Source organism: Heterodontus francisci, chromosome 25 (genome assembly GCF_036365525.1).
Source record: "Heterodontus francisci isolate sHetFra1 chromosome 25, sHetFra1.hap1, whole genome shotgun sequence".
In the NCBI taxonomy this organism is placed as follows: Eukaryota; Metazoa; Chordata; class Chondrichthyes; order Heterodontiformes; family Heterodontidae; genus Heterodontus; species Heterodontus francisci.
In genome coordinates this window covers 26,264,320-26,283,241 of record NC_090395.1, presented here as the reverse complement: position 1 = coordinate 26,283,241, position 18,922 = coordinate 26,264,320, and the positions used below count along the sequence as shown (strand labels likewise).

The following is an 18,922-nucleotide window of genomic DNA, read 5'->3' as shown; positions in this document are numbered from 1 at the left end:
GCCGAATACCAGCTTCAGTAACCCATCCGATGCAAGCTCCACAGGATTGTCCACCTCTTTTGAGGGAAGCTTTCACATCGACCTCTTCAATGCAACCCATGTTTGAACGTCTGATCCACTCAAATCCTGTCGCTGGTACTGGGAAATGCTTCCTCGAAGGTAAGCAGGAAATCGGCAAGAGTTGTGACTCAAATTCTCAGCAGTCGAGGCGGCCACGCAACAGCTCTATCTTTATACGTAAAGATTTTACTATGGGCATTAAATACAGTGACAGATTTTCCATGCAAGGCAAGATTCAAGATGCAGAAAATATCAGCCAAGTATGCTCAAATAAAGGCAAAATGCTGCAGATGCTGGAAATCTGAAATAAAGACAAAGTGCTGGAAATACTCAGCAGGTCTGGCAGCATCTGTGGAGTATGCTAGTTCGGCAAGCCATGACAAATCATGCTTGCGGTCCGGGAGGTCACATCCTTGACACTCACTGCTTAATTGAGGAGGGTGAGTACTTTGTCCCGCAACAACCAGTGAACCTCAGTATTGAAAAGAACTTTCATGTGTTCACTCTCCATCTCTTTACACAAGGCTTTAAAAATTCACGCGTTCAGAGGACATCCCCAACCAGTAGCAATAAAATGCATAATGCTCTTATTGTAGGTCAGTTCTTTACACTTGTTCTTTAAAAAAACTCAAGGGGCTTTCCAATGTACCTCTTGTGTTTGCTTTCGTTTCATGGCTTCCTTTACCAAAATTTCAAAACAGAAAACACAATAAGGATTGGGATCTTTTTAATCGCCCATCCAGAAATACCCAATTTTCAGGTAGTCACTGTTAACTTCCTTTTCACTTTGTTCGTGTTCTTTTGGGTTTGATCACTATGTTTTGCAATTATTCCACTCTTCACTGTTCTTCTTGTATCTGTAACTAGGAAAGCCATTCACATTCCGCTTCATTATACACTGCACTTGTCACATTATTGGCACCAGAATCAAAGCGTCGAGGTTGTGGTTCACAAATCCCCTCACTCGCACTATTTTGCGCCTTGCTTGCACTCACATGATCACAAACCCGCTGAAATTTGCGCTTCAGGATTTAACCAACGATCCATATTAACCCTTTTAATGCTTTTGTTTTGTAAAGATTAAAACGTTTCAAACCAGATTACTCCGGAAGTAGCAGTCAAAGCGTTCAATTTGCACAAAAATTACATTCTTGAAACACGAGTCAAAAACAGAAACAGTTCAATGCAGCCGACTGGAATCTGCGGGCAGGCGAAACCATACGAGAGAACAAGTTGGATTTCTCGCTAGGTGAGACTATAAATATTTTGCTGCTTTTTTGCTAATTGCAATAAATTTATAAGTATTTTTAAATTAAATACAAGTAAATTAATTCATGCCATAAACAAAAGTAGGCGTTTTCATATTATAAATACAAGAGAACACATTTATTTGTAATATTGAAATGTTATAAAATCATAATAATCTTGAGAAATTAATACTTACCTTACATCTATATTAATCTAACAAAATCAACAGTAAAATAAATCTTGCTTCTAAAACTAGGTTGTATTTGCCAGCGCTTATGACAACTTGTGTCTGGTAGTGTTACATCACTCGAGTTGTGGAGATGAGGGTTTTGGCCTGATCTCTCGTATGGCCCCGGCCCGTCAGTAACTTGCATTTAGGAGCAGCCCGAGACCACACTTTTGAGAACCACTGATTTAAGGCACGACTACAGCAACATATCCCCTACATCGAACACAGATAAAAGCCAGAGGCACTGTTCACATTCATATGCAGCAACTTTCCCTGATTAAATACATTGGTAGGATTCACAAGTGGATTGCGTAAAGTTTACAAAAGAAATGCGTTATTGCTGTTAGAACTCGAATCCAGACTTCTCGCAAACTCTGCAAAAGCGCATGACCGTAGTCGTCATTCAGATTGGGGAAGCTGGCCTGTGCTGAGTTCAGGGATCTCGGCGAAGACAGCTACAGGAAATGCTACAAGGAATGCTACAATTGGCCGCAGTTCGTTTGCACTAAGGAAATGAAAAATCTGCTAGCGTTCTGCTCCTTGTTGCTAGTCAATGACCTGGGTTGGATGGTTTGTATATCTGGTCGATGTTGTCAAATAGATTGCCAACAGCCACTGTAGAATCAGATGTGAAGAACATGCAGTTCGGTAAGATGCTCATACCAATGGAGTTGTACCCCGGCAAGTGGCAGCACCTTTAGCAGAAAGGTAAACTGTGAAGATATAACATTAAAAAATTGCTCTTAATGTATTTAACTGTTACAAAGTGTTGGCCCCAATCTAAATCGATCTGTACAATATGAGGTGGGGAAATATGCTCTGCCCTCGTCAGGGTTATTGCTTGAAACTATAGTAATACTTTAATCTCAATGGACAGTTCACTTTGTCTCCCTCAAGGTTTTCATTAGTGTCTCCCAACCAATACATTTCCAAGTTGGAAGAGAATATTAAACGCAGGACATTTTCTTGGCCATTGTTAACGTTCACATATCAATGGGGTGCCATAGAGGGCTCAGCCAGGGATCTCAGTTGTTATCCAGGAGGCCCAAAAGAAAGAAAAAAGAATATTGATGGATGGGCATATAATTACAACTTTCATTTATATAGTGCCTTTAACACAATAAAATGCCTGACAACATTCCCTGAGAAGTACAAAATTTTAAACCGAGCCACATTAAGCAAGGTTCGGATCAGCTTGGTCATAATGGACTTTCTCCCAACAATAATCAAATAACCTGCAGACCTTCACAGTCTAGGGTCACTTATGAATTGTAGATATTCATGGTGAGGCAGGGGCACTAGAAAGCGTATGTGGAAGCAGTTTGAGTCATTACCTTCAGTACAAAGGACAAGGAAGGAAATTGGAATCGAGACAGTTAAGACCAACAATCTTTCAAACAGAATGAGATACTACAAACACAATTTGTCACAGTCCAAACTACTCCCGCAAGTCCTACCTAATTACTGCTAAACAAGGATTTGCCATAATTGTGACCTAAAGCTGTTGTCTATTTGGGGTTGCATATCGTTGTAATTAAGTCAAGTCAAACTGGCACCACTTCTAGTATCTGTTGCCTATTGTAACTCAGGATGAGTAGTAGTACACTGCCAGCCTGACCAAGAGCAGGTTGAGCTTTCCCTCAGAGAGGAAGTGATCAGCATCTTGAAGCAGGCAATTTACACAAATTCACCTTGAATTCTCTTACCTTAACTTTGGAAGTACATATGGGCAGTAAGTTAAATTGTGAACAAAGACTGGAATAGTCTCACATTTTATACTGGTAATTTTACTGTAAAACAGAACTTGGGTCATACAGTGCACAAAAACAGTACTGCACATACATCTTAAAATACATTCTTCTTTAAAAAAACTTTTTTTGCATTGCAGTTTGGTGAATGTACTAGGAGATACTGAATTAATTTATATGTCTTGCACTTACACAAAGAATAATGGACATCTGGGACTGATTACAACATGGCAATCTAATCAACGGCTTCAGATGGTGCTCATAAACCGCAAGATTAAATCTCAAGCAGTTTGTGAAAGTCAACCAAACCACAAGACTGGTTAAGTGCCTTCCAATCACTCCAAAGCTTTAAAACAAAGATTATTTTATTCAGTCTTCAGTATATTTTGGTTTCTGCAGTGTGCTCTGCACAGTGATGTTCATACAGGAAGATTAATGATTATGAGATTGCCCTGTATTACAGAAATGCTCACTTTTACATCAAGTTTATTCTTCCATGCCACCACTCCAAATAGCATGAGTCATTGCTAGGGTTTAGTTCTATGGGTGGTCATCCTCAGGTACCTCTCTCAAGCAGGCATTCATGCTTAGGTCACAGTAAGCTTTGGCAGACTGTCAGACTTTGAGAGGCAGCTGAGCATGGTCCTGTCCTCAGCAGATAGTCATATACATGTGCTTCTAGCAGATATTGCTGAATAGCTATCAGAGTGGGAAACCTGACTAACTTTTCTCTTTCTAACCCAGGGGTGCTGAGGCCAATTGCAAATAATATAGACTGGGCTGGGACCAACTAACTTAGCACAGGTTTGATCATTTCACTGATCTCCATGTGTCTGCTTCTCACGGTTTTATTCTGTTGAACTAGCAGGAGGGCACAGTGAAATCCTAAGGTTAGTATGCATTGCATTTAATAACAAAATATATTCCCCTTTATCCGACCATACCAGGATCATCAGTGGTGAGGCACACAAAGAAACCAAGGGAACACAAACTGACCATAGGCATGAAAAGTCACGTTGTACCAAAAGCGGAGGCACTATACTGTACACTAAAAAACACTTTAATATGTCACGGGTAGAAAAACGGAACAAAGGAATAACAAGGGAAATATCACACCTACACGAATTACAAATATAACACAGGTGAAAATAAAGCTGTATAAAACGTCATGTATTTAAATACATTTACAAATTAAAAAAAAATTCCTATACAAGTTCTGAAGGTTGTGCTGCGACTAAAGGTTTTCTAAAATGGGCCCTAATCTCAGGAAAAATGCTGTAACAGATTTTTTAAAAAATTCTGTCTTGGAATTTTTACCTTTTATAGAAAAATGATGCGATATATTATTTCATAACAAGCAAAAGCTTTACATGGTGTATAATACAAAAACCACAGCTGCACAAAACTGTGCCAATCTTATTATACAGCATCAGTACCTTTGTGAAGTTATGTACACATTTCCACGCTGCTTGATGCAGTGTTTTATGTATATGCTTTTACATACATATGGCAGGTTAACATACAAAAACTAGATCCTTTGATTCTAGGTGGGCGCTTACTCTTCACGTTAGCCAGTGGTGCAATGAATGTAAGCTGACCGAAAAAAAAGGTGCCACCAAGACAAAATGAAGTTCATGCCATTAATGGGACAAGGGTTAATGGGAGTATTTTTTCATATGGAACATTTTCTCAGGCACCAATTGATTCCACACATTTGGATCCTTACTGATTGTCCCTATTGAAGCAAAACATTTCTGATAAATAGGAAGATTTAAATTTCACCCTGGTGTCCCAATTAACAAATGTTGGCTGTAGTGGCGAAATTGCTGCAATCTCATTTTACCGCCGCTAGATAAGCTTTGTTAATGTCTATGGTGTTGCACTTTCAAAGCATGCTGGCAACATCTAGTGGCACAAAGTTGGTATTACATCTGGTACAAAGCTGCCTTGTTGCCCTGTGGCTAGTTTGGGTTCTATCCTAGCGCTCACCCAGATTTCACTCCTTGTAATGCTGCACCTCTCTTCCCTTCATTCTCCTGCAATGGTATGTAGGCATTTTTGATATTCACAAATATTTACATGACTTTGAAAAGGGGACATCAAATCTGTGGTAGTTTACATATAATAAATAAATGGAAAATGCTCCACTTCAAACAGGGGACAAAGTGGGAAAACTTCAAGTGTTGTGCAGTTTGCAGCATTTAAAACTGGAAATGTTAACTGCAAAACTGTATCTAGACATCTGAATGCAGGAAACTCTTCCCTGGTAGAAAGCTGAAGGACTCCAGCTCTAAACACAAGCATTGACCAGCAGCCAACTGGGCTCTTGAAGGATTTCAGGGCACAGAGAGACCTACTCAATGAGCAGTGTTGACTGACGTTCCTATGAGGAATTTAGTTGCAACATTTTGGAAAAAATGCACAGGGAAATGAAATATAAATGAGATTTGCTTTATAAATATATGGACAAAAATTCTATATCCTTGGGCATTTTTTTTTATAATCAAAGATCTATCTCATAGGAAGAATAGCGACTTGAGTTGAAGGCTCGCTGAGGCAGGTGCCTAGGCTGACTGTAGAGTGTTATGGATGCCTGGGGACAGTACCCACCAATTTTTCTGTTCTGGGTCTTTCCTTGGGTGGTGTGTGTGTGTGTGTGTGTGTGTATACGCACTGAGTGAGTGTATGCGCTGGTGTGAGTGTGTTTTTAGAGTGAACGAGTGAGCGTGTGTGTGTGTGTGTGTGTGTGTGAGTGTGAGTGAGCGTGTGTGTGAGAGAGCCAGCCTGTGTGTGTGCGCGTATGTGTGCATGCACGTGCGTACAAGCCAGTCTGTGTGTGTGTGTGAACGCGCCAGTCTGTCTGTGTATGAGAGCCTGTGCGTGTGTGAGTATGCACGTGTGTTCAAGCCAGTCTGTGTGTGTGTGTGTCTGAGAGTGAGAGCGCCAGTCTGTGTGTGTGTGTGAGCCAGTCTGTGTGTATGTGAGAGAGAGCTAGTCTGTGTGAGAGAGAGCGCTAGTCTGTCTGTGTGTGTGCGCGCACATACGTGCCAGTCTGTGTGTGTGTATATGTGTGCACATGTGTGCGTGAGCACGAGTGTGTATGTGTGACCAGGCTAATGTTCTCATCTTAGGCTGACCACATCTTCTGATGTCACAAAACCTCCTGCTCTGACGGAAAGGTCTAGAACGAGGTGAGAGACTAAGGTGATGCAGGAAGTTCTGGCCTGCAAAACGAATAATTTAAAAAGATCAGTCCTTTTAATTTCATGTTATAGTAAACAGGTACAAAATGTAGACAGTAAGGTTCCAGTTCTTCATCTGCACAATGATTACATTTCCTCCTTTGACCCTTGTTTACTGTTGCTGGATTTTTAATGGTATCAAGTTTTTCTCAGCGTTTGCTTTCTGTTGGCTCTGATTGTTCTTGCGAGTTGAGTTCATAAAGGCATTTAGCAAGTGCAGTGGAAGCCTCCATACCACTGATGGCCAGTACAGATAGGTGGTTTTCGTGCCGCTTCAGCAATCTGAGATGGGAAAGCAAACAGTTTCAGAGCTATTACTTATTGACAGAATATAAAACACACAGGATCCCAAATACAGATGGAATTTTTACTTAAATACGGCAATATTGCACATGATAGAACAAAGTTGTAGAACTCCTGTTCTGAAATCAGAAGAAACTGTGACTAAAAACAAATTCAACTAGTGTTTTAAAAAAAAATAAAAGCATGTCCCAGAGGAATGCCATATCAATGGGTTATGTGTTTTATTACTCAAGTGAACTCGATCTTATTTCAATGCCAATGGTGGAAGGGATTGAACAAATATTTTCCTTAAGTGAAGATGGTTAACTATGTAAGAGTATATTTAAAATGGCTGATATTTTATAAATAGAGGCAAAAGATCTTACATTCGCCCAAGCTCTGAGTATCTAGCAACATTCTTTAAAATTAAGGCAGAAGTCAGACGAATATGCTTCACAATCGGCCCTTCCTTCTCATCCTGCAAAAGAAATGTATGACAATGAAAATCTTGGAAACTATCCACCTCCTATAACGATAAATGATAATTTGAAAAGGAGAGAAATAGACTTCTGCCTTACAATGACAGAATTTCAGGTTCATGCCCGTAGTTTCATCTCAGCAGAACCACTGGGACAAAAGAGCAACATTAAATCAGGGGTAACCAAATGGCTCTCTCACATAGCCTAACAGTAGATTACAGAACAACATGAGCAGAGACCCCGGGCCAATCATTTCCCCAATTTTCTCCCCCTTCTCATTAAAGTATTGTTACGACCAACCGCTCCTGTCAAAGCCCCCAATCAAAATGTACGATTCTGATTGTGGTGGGACCCACATACTCTTAATTCAATCCTGTCGTTCCACAGATCGGCTAACATAACATTTAAAAACTTTCCAAATTAAAGACCCACCAAAACGTACCATCTATTAACCCCCAAATGAGGCTAACCAAACCAGGTGTCTTTAAATCAGCAAATTAACTCTTTAATTAAAAAGAACTAAATTCTTAAACACTATGAACATTTAAAAATAGAAAAATTAGAGTCCTCGCAAATTTACAGTCCAATGTTGTTCGCAGTTCAGCGAATTTCAACAATTAACGACTTGCAAACACTTTCAACAGAATCAATCTGACTTGAGTTTTTGAGGGATAAAAGATTGTCACAGTCCAACTTCCCTGTCTTCAATTTAAATTACCAGAGATCTCTGTCTTTGCTTGATGTTTCTAGAATTTTGAGAAATAATAATCAGACTAAAATCCTCTTCCTTCAGTTTAAATGGTAGAGAGCTCTTTTTTTCAGGTGTGCTCATCACAGCAGTGTCCTACTAACTGCCAGTTCAAACTGAATTGTAACAAATGTATGGCATCAGGCTCAGTCCCAGTGGCTGTTTCCATGGTATCGTGAATGCACTCTTAGAATCGCAGTCTCCAAATGGCTGTTTCTAAGGCAACGAAAATGCACCTTCCTAAAACTCCTAAGGCTTGCTGGCTCTTAAAGCAATACTGATCCCTTGCAAGCCTTAAAGGCAAACCGCATATTCTGAAAAAAACTACAGGACCATGATAATATTAATATTTTACTGGAGTATGGTTCTAGACGGTGAATGCTGTCAGGCTGTGGGGTACAACACATTTGAGTTCAATCTTGCCCTCACCAACATCGACAAACCTTCTTAAATCACTTGGCTGATTTTTCTCCAACCCAAGCCCAGCAGCAGTGACGTCAATTACAGCACCCTAGTTGCTACCCAGCTAACTCAGTACTTGTCTAGGATCAAACCAGAGATCCACTGATCAATATGGGTTATAGGGTAGGTAAATCACTGGGAGAGCCTTAACATTCCCTTAATGAAGTCATGGGGCTGGATTTTTACTGAGCCCCCAACGTCTGGCTCTGTGGGCGGGGGGGGCATGGGGAGCCAGAGGCCCGCCATGGAGGCAGGTGCTGGGAAGGCTGGCCCGATCCTCCGTGAGGCTCTGTGGCAGCTCCTGTCCGCCGCTGGGTGACAGGAATTGAAACAAAATATTTAAATCAAGGAGCTGAATAAATTTAAATAGACTTACCAGCAATCTTTTGGGCCCGCCACAATCTTTGGAGTGGCAGCGGGCACTCCTGCACTTTCAATTCCCTGTCTGGGAAAGCAGGCATGACACCAGTGGGGAGGGGGGAGGAGTTAAGATTTTTACTGTGGGGCGGGGTGGGGGGAACAGGGCCAAATAAGCATCAACAGTGGGAAGGGGTGAACTTTCAACTTTGTACAGTTGGGGGTGGGGGAAGGTCAGAATTCAAAGCTAAGTATTTTGGCGGGGGGGGGGGGGGGGGGGGGTGAGGGCAAATAGTGTAATTTTTATTGGGGGTGGGAAAGGGGCGTTACAAGTTTGTTAAATTTTGGGGGTTGGTGGATTACCTCTTTAAAAATTTAAATATGGCGCGAGCACCTGCACACAGGCAAGTGATTGCATTGCCAGCATTGGACAGCTCTCCCCCTCCATATGATTGGAGGGGGGGGGGGCGCCTCAGCTATTTAAATGAGCCATTGCGCGGTAGATCGCGGTGGCTCTGCAGCATGTGGGCCGCCATTTTCTGAGCCCATTGCTGCTCTTAAAACCCAGCCCATGGTATTTGTTACTTAAATAAGGGAGTTTTCTTATGTACACATCACTAATGGGGTGCAGACGCTCAGAGCCTTTGCTTCCTGGCTCCTTCTTGTTTACCTTACTGGGTCATTCAGATCTACGGGTAAAACCTTGTTTGGTTCAAAAGCATACCTTGTTCCTATGCCAGGTATACCACGTTCTTGGGTAGTTCTGAGACACGGATGCTGCTTCTTGATGTTGTGCAGTGTAGCTTATTCACTGAAAATCTGGGATCCGAAATATATTGCGATTGACAATGTCTTGTGATACTGTCTTAGCACTTGCAACAAAGTCATCAACAGCTACCCGCTGCAGCAGTTTGGCTGTCTGAACAATGGCATTTGTGTTTGTCCAAACTTTATCCCAAAGTATAGGAGTAGTTTAGGCAATAGAAGAACTGATGTGCAATAGACTGTACCTAAACAAATCCCACTGACCCTATTAGTAACAGTATTTCGGGACCTGGATTTTGATTTGATAGGCAATGTAATCACTGACTGCAGGAAAAGAAGCTTGAGTGCAGTGAGGGATAGATGAATATTGGGGCAGTTTCCCATGTCTCCAGGAGCAACTGAACTTCCTCTTCATGTCCACCTTGATCTGAAAAAACAGGATACCCTTGCTGTAGCTTAGGGTAAAACCCATTGACAAGTTTAGGCAGCTACTTTAGTTGTTGCTAAAATTCTTTCTTCGAATACTTGGGCACAAGGAACCATTCAGCCAATCAAAGCCGAGCATCACTTGGTGGCCAAGCACTATGAATGCTTACCTTTAATCACTGTCATGCAACCTCACTTGGAATTGATTATTGTTCTATGATTGTGGAAACAAGGCAACCAGTATTTATGAGTCCATTGTATATATTAAGCACAATTTTTAAAAAATTATTTTTGTGTATAATCTTTAAAAAATATTACATGACTTCTTAATCAATTTAATATGGTGAACAGTAATAACCATAGGAATCCCAGTAAGTTAGCAATAAAAAGTGCCTGGTTCGTAACTGACACCAGGGACTACTGACTCCAATTTTATCTCAATGTGCAAAAGCAAAGAACAAACTTGTATTATATTGCACCTCATCGCATCCTGGGGAAGGTCCTATAAGCACTTAACAGCCAATCAATTACTTTTGAAATTCAGCAATTGTTGCTAAATAAACAAAACCAGCATCCAATTTGTGTGCCACAGGCACCTTCTGATGGAGAGAAGAGTGCGCTTCCATCTAAGCTAAGCTGACATATAGAAGTCCATTACTGCCTCTTACATGTGTTGAAACAAAAATGTTTTCCCTTCCAAAGAAGTTTGTGCAGATACTTACCAAGTAATTCCTAAAAATAAGGTTGCGGGAGCCTTTCCTTAGAGCCATTAGGGCAGCGCTGGGGTGATTGACCAAGGCCTTGTGAGTCTTAGGTGTTGGAGCTGTACCATCTGATGGAGATGGCCTGAAGAACAAAATATTGAGAGATATTAAAATCAAGATGGAGGTTAGCATGTCTAGTCTATTGAGAGATTTCAACGCAGAGATGTGTGATCCATTCAAAAACAATTATGGGTCAAATATAAATATGTTTAGTGATAAGCAATTCATCCAGGAAAGGATCCCATGATGTAGAACACGAAGAGCTGCGAAGTCCCACCAATAATGGACAAGTAACCTTATTCTGGACATTAAATAGGTCCTGAAAATATCCTTATGAAACATTATTTGACATAGCCCAGGGTGCTAGTATCCAGTTCACTATTCAATGGAACGGTTAGATGCAGCAAATCTAGTCTGTATAAATGTCACATTAATGCAATCAACTATTTATTATACCATTGCAAATATACAAGTCCATTTTGTTCAAGTTATTTGAATATTTGATCTCTAGTAATGAATTATAGAAGTACAGAAAGCTACAAAGTATGTATGAGAGTTTCAAGAAGGACTTTGTGAATCTCGAAAGCTCGATGTTATGGCCAGTTTATAGTCATGCCAGAATAATTTCCATAAGTATTAAATCCTTTAATTGTTTTTGGAAAGGGTTTCTTGTGGCTCATTTCTACTAGGTAAAGTGGGAATTTGACTGTGACAATCAAACTGCTGTACCTAGAGAAGCTGTCAGTACCACACTATTTGATGAAGTGAACAGTACGAAACATCTCAAATGTGTCATAAAAATTTCACAAAAAAATGTGTAATCCTTACATCGCATCACCACCCATCTCTGTCCCTGATTCATCCCATCTACTGCTGAAACCACCCATACATGTCATATCACCTTCAGCCCCCAATTATTCCAATGATCTCACTGGGTGGCCTCCTAATTCCACCCTCTACAATCTCAAACTCTACTGCCCGTATCCTATCCGGCACTAAGTCCCTCTCACCTCAAGAACACAAGAAATAGGAGCAGAAGTAGACCATATGGCCCATCGAGCCTGCTCCGCCATTCAGTACGATCATGGCTGATCTTGGGCTTCAATTCTACTTTCCTACAAGAACAAACAACCTCGTCGACTTGCATCAGCTTGCGCCCCCACCACATGCATTAAATTTAAAATTTTCATCCCCTTGATTAAATCCCTTAATGTCTTTGCCCATTCTTTTCTCTGTAACCTCCTCCAGCCTATAATATTCCCCTCCCAGAATTCTCAACAGCCTTGACTCAGGCTCCATAGTCTAGAATTGTCACCCTAAATCCTTTTTACGCTATTAGCCCTGTTGTAAAAACCCTTGAAAAAGTTACATCTATTGAATTGAGATTATCTGGATTTTTAACAGCATATTTAGCTCATCATTAATGCTGAAAAACCGCTCTGGCTCTGAAAAATTAATTCTATATTTGTGGAATGTCAAATTGCTCCATTATAAAATAATTCCACATATTTTTAAACTTTTTTTTTAAAACTTCATGATGTTGCAGCTTCTACCTTAATCCCATGTGTATGTCCCAATAATTTATTTTGTTCTTTGTGAAATTTAATTAAAAGTGAAGGATAAAGTGTTGTTAAATGCCTGGAGAGCCCCCTGACTAGGCGCCCGATTCAAACTAATGTCAGGAGAGGGGAAATCCACACCACAGAGACTGCTAGATCTATGCAGGCTGCTTTCTTAACTGTCAGTGGCGAGTGCTGTTGTTTTGCTGCTGACTGTGAAATCCAGATCAATACGGACATATGAACTAGAAGCAGGAGTAGGCCACTCGGCCCCTCGAGCCTGTCCGCCATTCAATAAGATCATGACTAATCTGATTGTAACCTCAACTCCACACTCCCACCAACCCCCGATAATCTTTCACCCCTTTCTATCTTTATACATTGCCCCAACAAAGTGTCTCCTACCCAACCTACTTCACAGATACCACTCAATTTCTTACATTCACTATCCTATAGGGACTGTTAATATAGGGCCAGCTTTATTTTGTTGTGGGAAAATACTCAAGAAACTGGTTTGAGATTATTCAAACTCATAGCACAAAGAATATGTCCAGCCAACTTTCAATCCATCAGTGGCAACTGGATTTGAACCCAGGTCAAAGAAGTGTCACACTGTCTAACACACTGAATCACACAGTCCTCCAAAACTTGGCATGTACTTGATGCACATTACTTGTACAACATCATCTGCCTTGTGACCTCATAAATGACATTTTGACTGATTACAAATATTGAACTCCATATCATCTCATATTAATTTCATCAAAGTGAAGTTGGCAGGTGCCAACTGATCACGGAACACAGAAGGATTTGTTTAAGTATTGAAGTGGTAGACAAACCCTGGTGGTACTGTTCCCTGTATTTCAACTTCTGTAATTAAGACTACCAATCACAAATAATCATTAGGAATGCTTCGATTTTAGTAAAGATTTCTGTTGTATCTTGTCCACAGGTCACTTTGCTAAGAAATGGAGTGGAAAGAAACAATGTGCTGCGTTTAAGATTAGAAAGAAGAAACTGAAGGTCGAATGCTTAATCGGACACAATTCTACTGAATGGAATTTGGTTATAGAGAACCATTTACTTTGAATTGCCTCCCATCACCAACAAATCCAAAAATTGTGGCAGAACATGAGAATGATCCAGCACTGAGAGGAACCATTTGGTCAAGCATGCTTGTGCCAGCTATTTGGTAGAGCTATCCAATGAGTCATATGGTCCTGCTCTTTCCCCATAGCTCAGCAGGTTTTTCCTTTACAAGTATTTATCCAATTCCCTTTTGAAAGTTATTTATTCTGCTTCCAACACCCCTCTGCTTCAAGCGGCATTCCAGATTATAACTCGCTGCATAAATTTTTTTTCCTTCAAGTCGCCTCTGGTTCTTTTGCCAATTACCTTAAATCTGTGTCCTCTGATTACCGACTCTTCTACCACTGGGAACAGTTTCTCCTTATTTACTCTATCTGAATCCTTCACGATTTTGAACACCTTTATTAAATGCCTTCTTAACCTTCGCTGGTCTCTAAGGAGCACAATTCCACTTTTTCTAGTCCTCCACATAACTGATGTCTTTCATTCCTAGTACCATTCTAGTAAATCTACGCGCCCTCTCGAAGGCCTTGGCATCCTTCCTAAAGATGTATTAACTAATGTCTTCAAAAAATTATGAAAACAGTGATTGATAGACCCATCACTGCATTATTTTCTAGGAAATCTATTTTTAGTGCAGTATTTTTCTTAATCCTTACAAGATGTACAATTCCACATCACGCACCAGTCCAAAAGATCTTTTCTTCCTCCCATACTTACCTGATAACAGCCAGCCGTCATGTCACACTCCACTCCAAGCAAGAAAGCAACCAACTTACTTCAGGTCTACACCCTGTTCATAAAAACCGCAGGAAAGGTGCCTTTGGGTGACCTGCCATACAGCCATACAAGTGTACAGTACAGGAGGTCGTGAATTGACCCATTATTTTGTGCCAGCTCTTTGCTCGCTGATTTTCTGTTCTGGTGCGAAAAGAGTCAGTTCTCCAGTCAGCAATTAACGAATAGAAAGTTGAGATTAATGATGCAATTCGTGAGGCATTGCATCTTAACAGCACCTTCATACACTGATCGGCTAATACTAGCATAATAGGACATTTTATTTTCTAGAGTTGGGTACTTACCTTACTGCAGTTTGTGAGGTGCTTGTTTGTGCTTTCTGCTCCAACCTTTTCAGTCCAACAAGTAGAGTCTCCCTTGAACAGTGTTTGTCCTATATAAAAAGACAGAGGCACTGACCTCAAAATGTACAATCATCCATGATAATTTCTACAAGTTGTACACACACGCAGCTGAACATTTCTATTGCATTGTGAATTGCCCTTAACACAGCACAACAGTCAGGTCAGCTATTATATCATAAAATCAAAATGCTGCAGATGCTGGAAATCTGAAATAAAAACAAGAAATGCTGGAAATACTCAGCAGGTCTGGCAGCTTCTGTGGAGAGAGAAGCAGAGTTAAGTTTCAGGTCAGTGACCCTTCATCAGAACTGACAAATATTAGAAATGTAAAAGGTTTTAAGCAAGTAAAGCGGGGTGGGGCAAGAGATAACAAAAGAGGTGGTGTTGCGAGGACAAGGTCACTGAGAATAACTGGCCAGAAGGTTATGGAACAAAGGCAAACGGTATGTTAATGGTGTAGTGAAAGACAAAGCAGAGAGGGTGCCAATTGACAGTTAAATTAACAGACCTGGCCCCAAGCACAAACATGAAAAAAAGTGGGTAGGCACAGTAGAAACCAAATAAACAAATAAAAGAGAAAAAAGAAAAATTAACTAAAAATAAAAAGGGGGGCTCCGTCATGCTCTGAAATGATTGAACTCAGTGTTCAGTCCGGCAGGCTGTAGCGTGCCTAATCGGTAAATGAGGTGCTGTTCCTCGAGCTTGCGTTGATGTTTGCTGGAACACTGCAGCAATCCCAGGACAGAGATGTGAGCATGAGGGCAGGGGGGGGGGGGGGGGGGGGGAGAAGGGAAAAGGCCTTTGCGGAACACCTTCGCTCAGTCCGTAAGCATGACCCCGAGCTTCCGGTTGCTGGCCATTTTAACACACCCCCCTCACCACTGCTCTTACCCCCACTTTACTTGCTTAAAACCTTTTACATTTCTAACATTTGTCAGTTCTGATGAAGGATCACTGAACTGAAATGTTAACTCTGCTTCTCTCTCCACAGATGCTGCCAGACCTGCTGAGTATTTCCAGCATTTCTTGTTTCTATTTCAGCTATTGTATCAGGTAGCCTGAAAATGCAGTCTTCTAACCTAACTAACTAGGCTAATGAGATTCTTAATACTTTATGAAAAATATTTTCCTTCTCCCCCGCCCCAACAAAACCAAGTGCCCAATTTTCTTATTCACATGTTTTTACCCCATGGTCTGGGGACGGTTAGGTAAGAAAGTTGCAAAACCCTCCACAATTCAGCCCTTTCTTATGTTGTAATAAAAGCAAAATACTATGGATGCTGGAAATCTGAGATAAAAACAAAGTGTTGGAAATACTCAGCAGGTCTGGCAGCATCTTTGGAGAGAGAAAGAGTTAACGTTTCAGGTCTGTGACCTTTCATCAATTCTTTCAGCTATATTTTTCACGTTCATAACAAAAGTATCAGAACCTGAACAAAAAGTAATCTGCTTATTTTCAATATACTTCCAACCTCTGCACGTGCAGAGCAGGATTGATTTGAGATGGTAAACATACTGATAAAGTTACACAATTATCCAGTTAAATTGAAGAAAACTAGAGCATTAGTTCTGACCAATCTTATCCTGGACTCTTGGACAATCAAAACCATGTAATTCTTGCTGGGCCTTCTTTAGAAAAGACAGTAAAAATGCCATATCTAAGGATTTGGAGCATTTTGCCCTTTCATTGGCCTAAATATTAGTTTTAGTGGCAATAGATACACTCCAGAAACTATGAGACATAACAGTGATAAAAAGAAAGTTTGCCCCGCAGGCTTTAAATATACTAACTGATCAGCTTTGTTTCCAACAATTCAGAAGTTACCGGAGATCACAAACAAGTCATAATTACTCTCCTTTCCCTCGTCACCAAGGTTAAATATGGCCTGCAGTTGAATGAACTACCTGTTCTCAAATCCCCAATGTTACTCTGACCACACAGTAACCTGCAGACAGCTCACATTTTTTCCCCCTCCAATCTGGAAAGGGCCTGGTACCTTCTCAACACCCATTCACAGGAGCACACCAACTTCCGAAGGCTGAAAATTAGCCCCTCCTCCGCACCACCCAATGGATGCACCACCATACACTGATGATCTAACACGTTGTCAACGTTAGGATTTAGAGATGAAAATTGTTCCAGCAGGCCTTTGCATCTTTTCATCTGATAGATATCATTCAAGTCCATCTTATACCTGACAATTCCTGAAAGAACTTAGCATATTTGGTATTTTCAATTTCATATGTGAAAGCTGCAGCTCAATACATAAAAATCTATCCAATTGGACTGCAGACCATGCCACGCACAGAATAAGGATGTACATATTGTAAGGTGATATAGGTTAAGTGACCAGAACTTTGCTACTACTTCACAGTTTGCAATATACTTAGTCTGGATTTATTTTTCCTTACGTACAGCAAACCTGACAGTTTCGTGTGCTTATGAAAATGGGGAAAGATCTACCAGCGGATCAAGAAATGGGAAACACGGGGAGTCACCAACAAGTTCCTTATGACAAACCCCATATGTCCAACGATAGGCTTTGAGCTACCATGGCGACAGTGGTCCTTGCTAAACAGGTCCAAGACAAGCCAGGCCCCTGCACAGCCAACCTCCACCGCTGGGGCCTCAGTACAAACCCCTTATGCATTTGTGGATATAAACAATGTTGCACATTACCAAGGAGGGTCCCCTCTACAGACTAAGTGGTGGACTAATCACCTTAAACACAGCAAATGAGGAGGCTATCTCTTGGCTCTGCGGATTTGCATTTGCTAAATAAATAAAAATAAATGGAAATACTAGCTTTGAAACATTTGTTTCCTTTGCCTTTTGTTGGTTAGTCTTCAAAGTTTTATGATGCAATCTGAATTTGAACAACTTAACGAGTCAGGTACTCAGAAGGATTTAAGGGAATCTGGACTTTGAAGCAGGCTCACATTTAAGCATGGATAACCTGAGGTGCTGAGTCAGTTTTAGGTCACCCTGACACAAGTTTCATGCACAGGAGTGGATATGTAAATTTACAACATTTATTGTTTTTTTTTGGAGGTGTAGACAGAATGGAAGCAGGTGGTCAAGATGTACTCAGCCACTTACATTCTTTTTCTTATATTCCTTACATCTTTCCAAAAAACAAAACATTATGACATCTTTCATTAGTAACGGCACCACTCCCCAAAGTTAAAAACAATCATTTTAAATTGAGCATGAACTAAACTGTTAAATAAAAAAAGTCACATTACCTGTAGATGTGTGATAAATGATAGTCTTTGTCGAGGAAGTGGCTCACAGCCCTCCCACATACACTGACCCTGATACACATCCTTTCCTCCGTGCTCAGTAGCTGCATGGTAAAACACCTGGGAGGGCGTCTCAAACCACCTGTGAATAGTGGATTAAGTTAAAGAAAGCAAAACTAAAGGTCAATATTACTGACACTTTAAACACGTGCCAATACACAGAGGACACCTTATAAGTTCACCCATCAGTTATAAAATCTTTTCTTCCCTCTTCTTCCATATACAGATCATGCTCTTCAGCAGACAAGACTGACTGCTTCTATCCCCTGCCAATGATGCTCTTTTATGAGGAAGGACTCACCAATTGCCAGCAACGGGTCCCCTTCCTCCTTCTAGAGGACACTAAGCTGAAATCAGATACCGTCTCACGTGATATGGCAGAGAATTCGAACTGGTTTGAGCAGGGACTGGCAAGGATATCCCTGCACACTGATGCCCCAAAACACAATGCAATAGGATTTGCTGAAATTTTAAAGTTCTCTTACCACCAGGATGATTTGAACCTATTTCATCTGCAAAACATTCAACATCTGTGAGGGAATGGTACTACGGAATGGGCCGAATGCCTCCTTCTGTGCTGTAATAATTCTGAGATTCCATGATAGGTCAGGTAAAGGCATCTAGATGCCTCTTCTTGCTCCCGAGAACTCAAAGTGATGTGAAAGTCAACTATTATAGAAGTCTCCTACCAACCCTGACTTTTGAGAGAATTTGACATAAATGAAGAATGCTCAAAATTGATTAATGCTTCTCCTCTCTAGTCTGGGAACATGTAGGCCAAACATATGTAGGCCAAATATATAGTTCCACTACTGCTATGATTGAGATCAATTAACTCATTAAGCAGCAATCATATCTAGGATCCGTTCTACATAGTTTCATACTATACCACACCACGCCATGCATTTGCCAACTAAACAGTCAAGCAGCCCCAATAAAAAGAGATGGATGGACCATAATTGGCATGGGAATTTTCAGATAATGGATTTACCACAGGCTTCAGAGAATCTGTGAAGAAG

General features: G+C 40.8%; 1 protein-coding gene and 1 long non-coding RNA gene across 2 annotated transcripts in view; one reads left to right on the top strand and one right to left on the bottom strand.

Annotated features, from left to right (window-relative positions):
• The first annotated feature begins 1,091 nt into the window (after positions 1–1,091).
• LOC137383795 (uncharacterized) lies at positions 1,092–17,402 on the top strand. Its single transcript, XR_010977463.1, has 3 exons — positions 1,092–1,309; positions 13,322–13,392; positions 17,019–17,402. It is a non-coding gene; the product is annotated as an uncharacterized lncRNA (long non-coding RNA).
• Positions 5,163–18,922, bottom strand: part of LOC137383793 (AT-rich interactive domain-containing protein 2-like) — a 312,689-nt gene continuing 298,929 nt past the window's right edge. The window contains exons 17-21 of the mRNA XM_068057005.1: positions 17,847–17,985; positions 14,541–14,629; positions 10,769–10,892; positions 7,196–7,287; positions 5,163–6,809 (exon numbers count right to left, since the gene is read on the bottom strand). Of these exons, the coding sequence (XP_067913106.1) occupies positions 6,677–6,809; positions 7,196–7,287; positions 10,769–10,892; positions 14,541–14,629; positions 17,847–17,985 (577 nt within the window). The 3' untranslated portion in view covers positions 5,163–6,676. The remainder of the gene's footprint in view (positions 6,810–7,195; positions 7,288–10,768; positions 10,893–14,540; positions 14,630–17,846; positions 17,986–18,922) is intronic.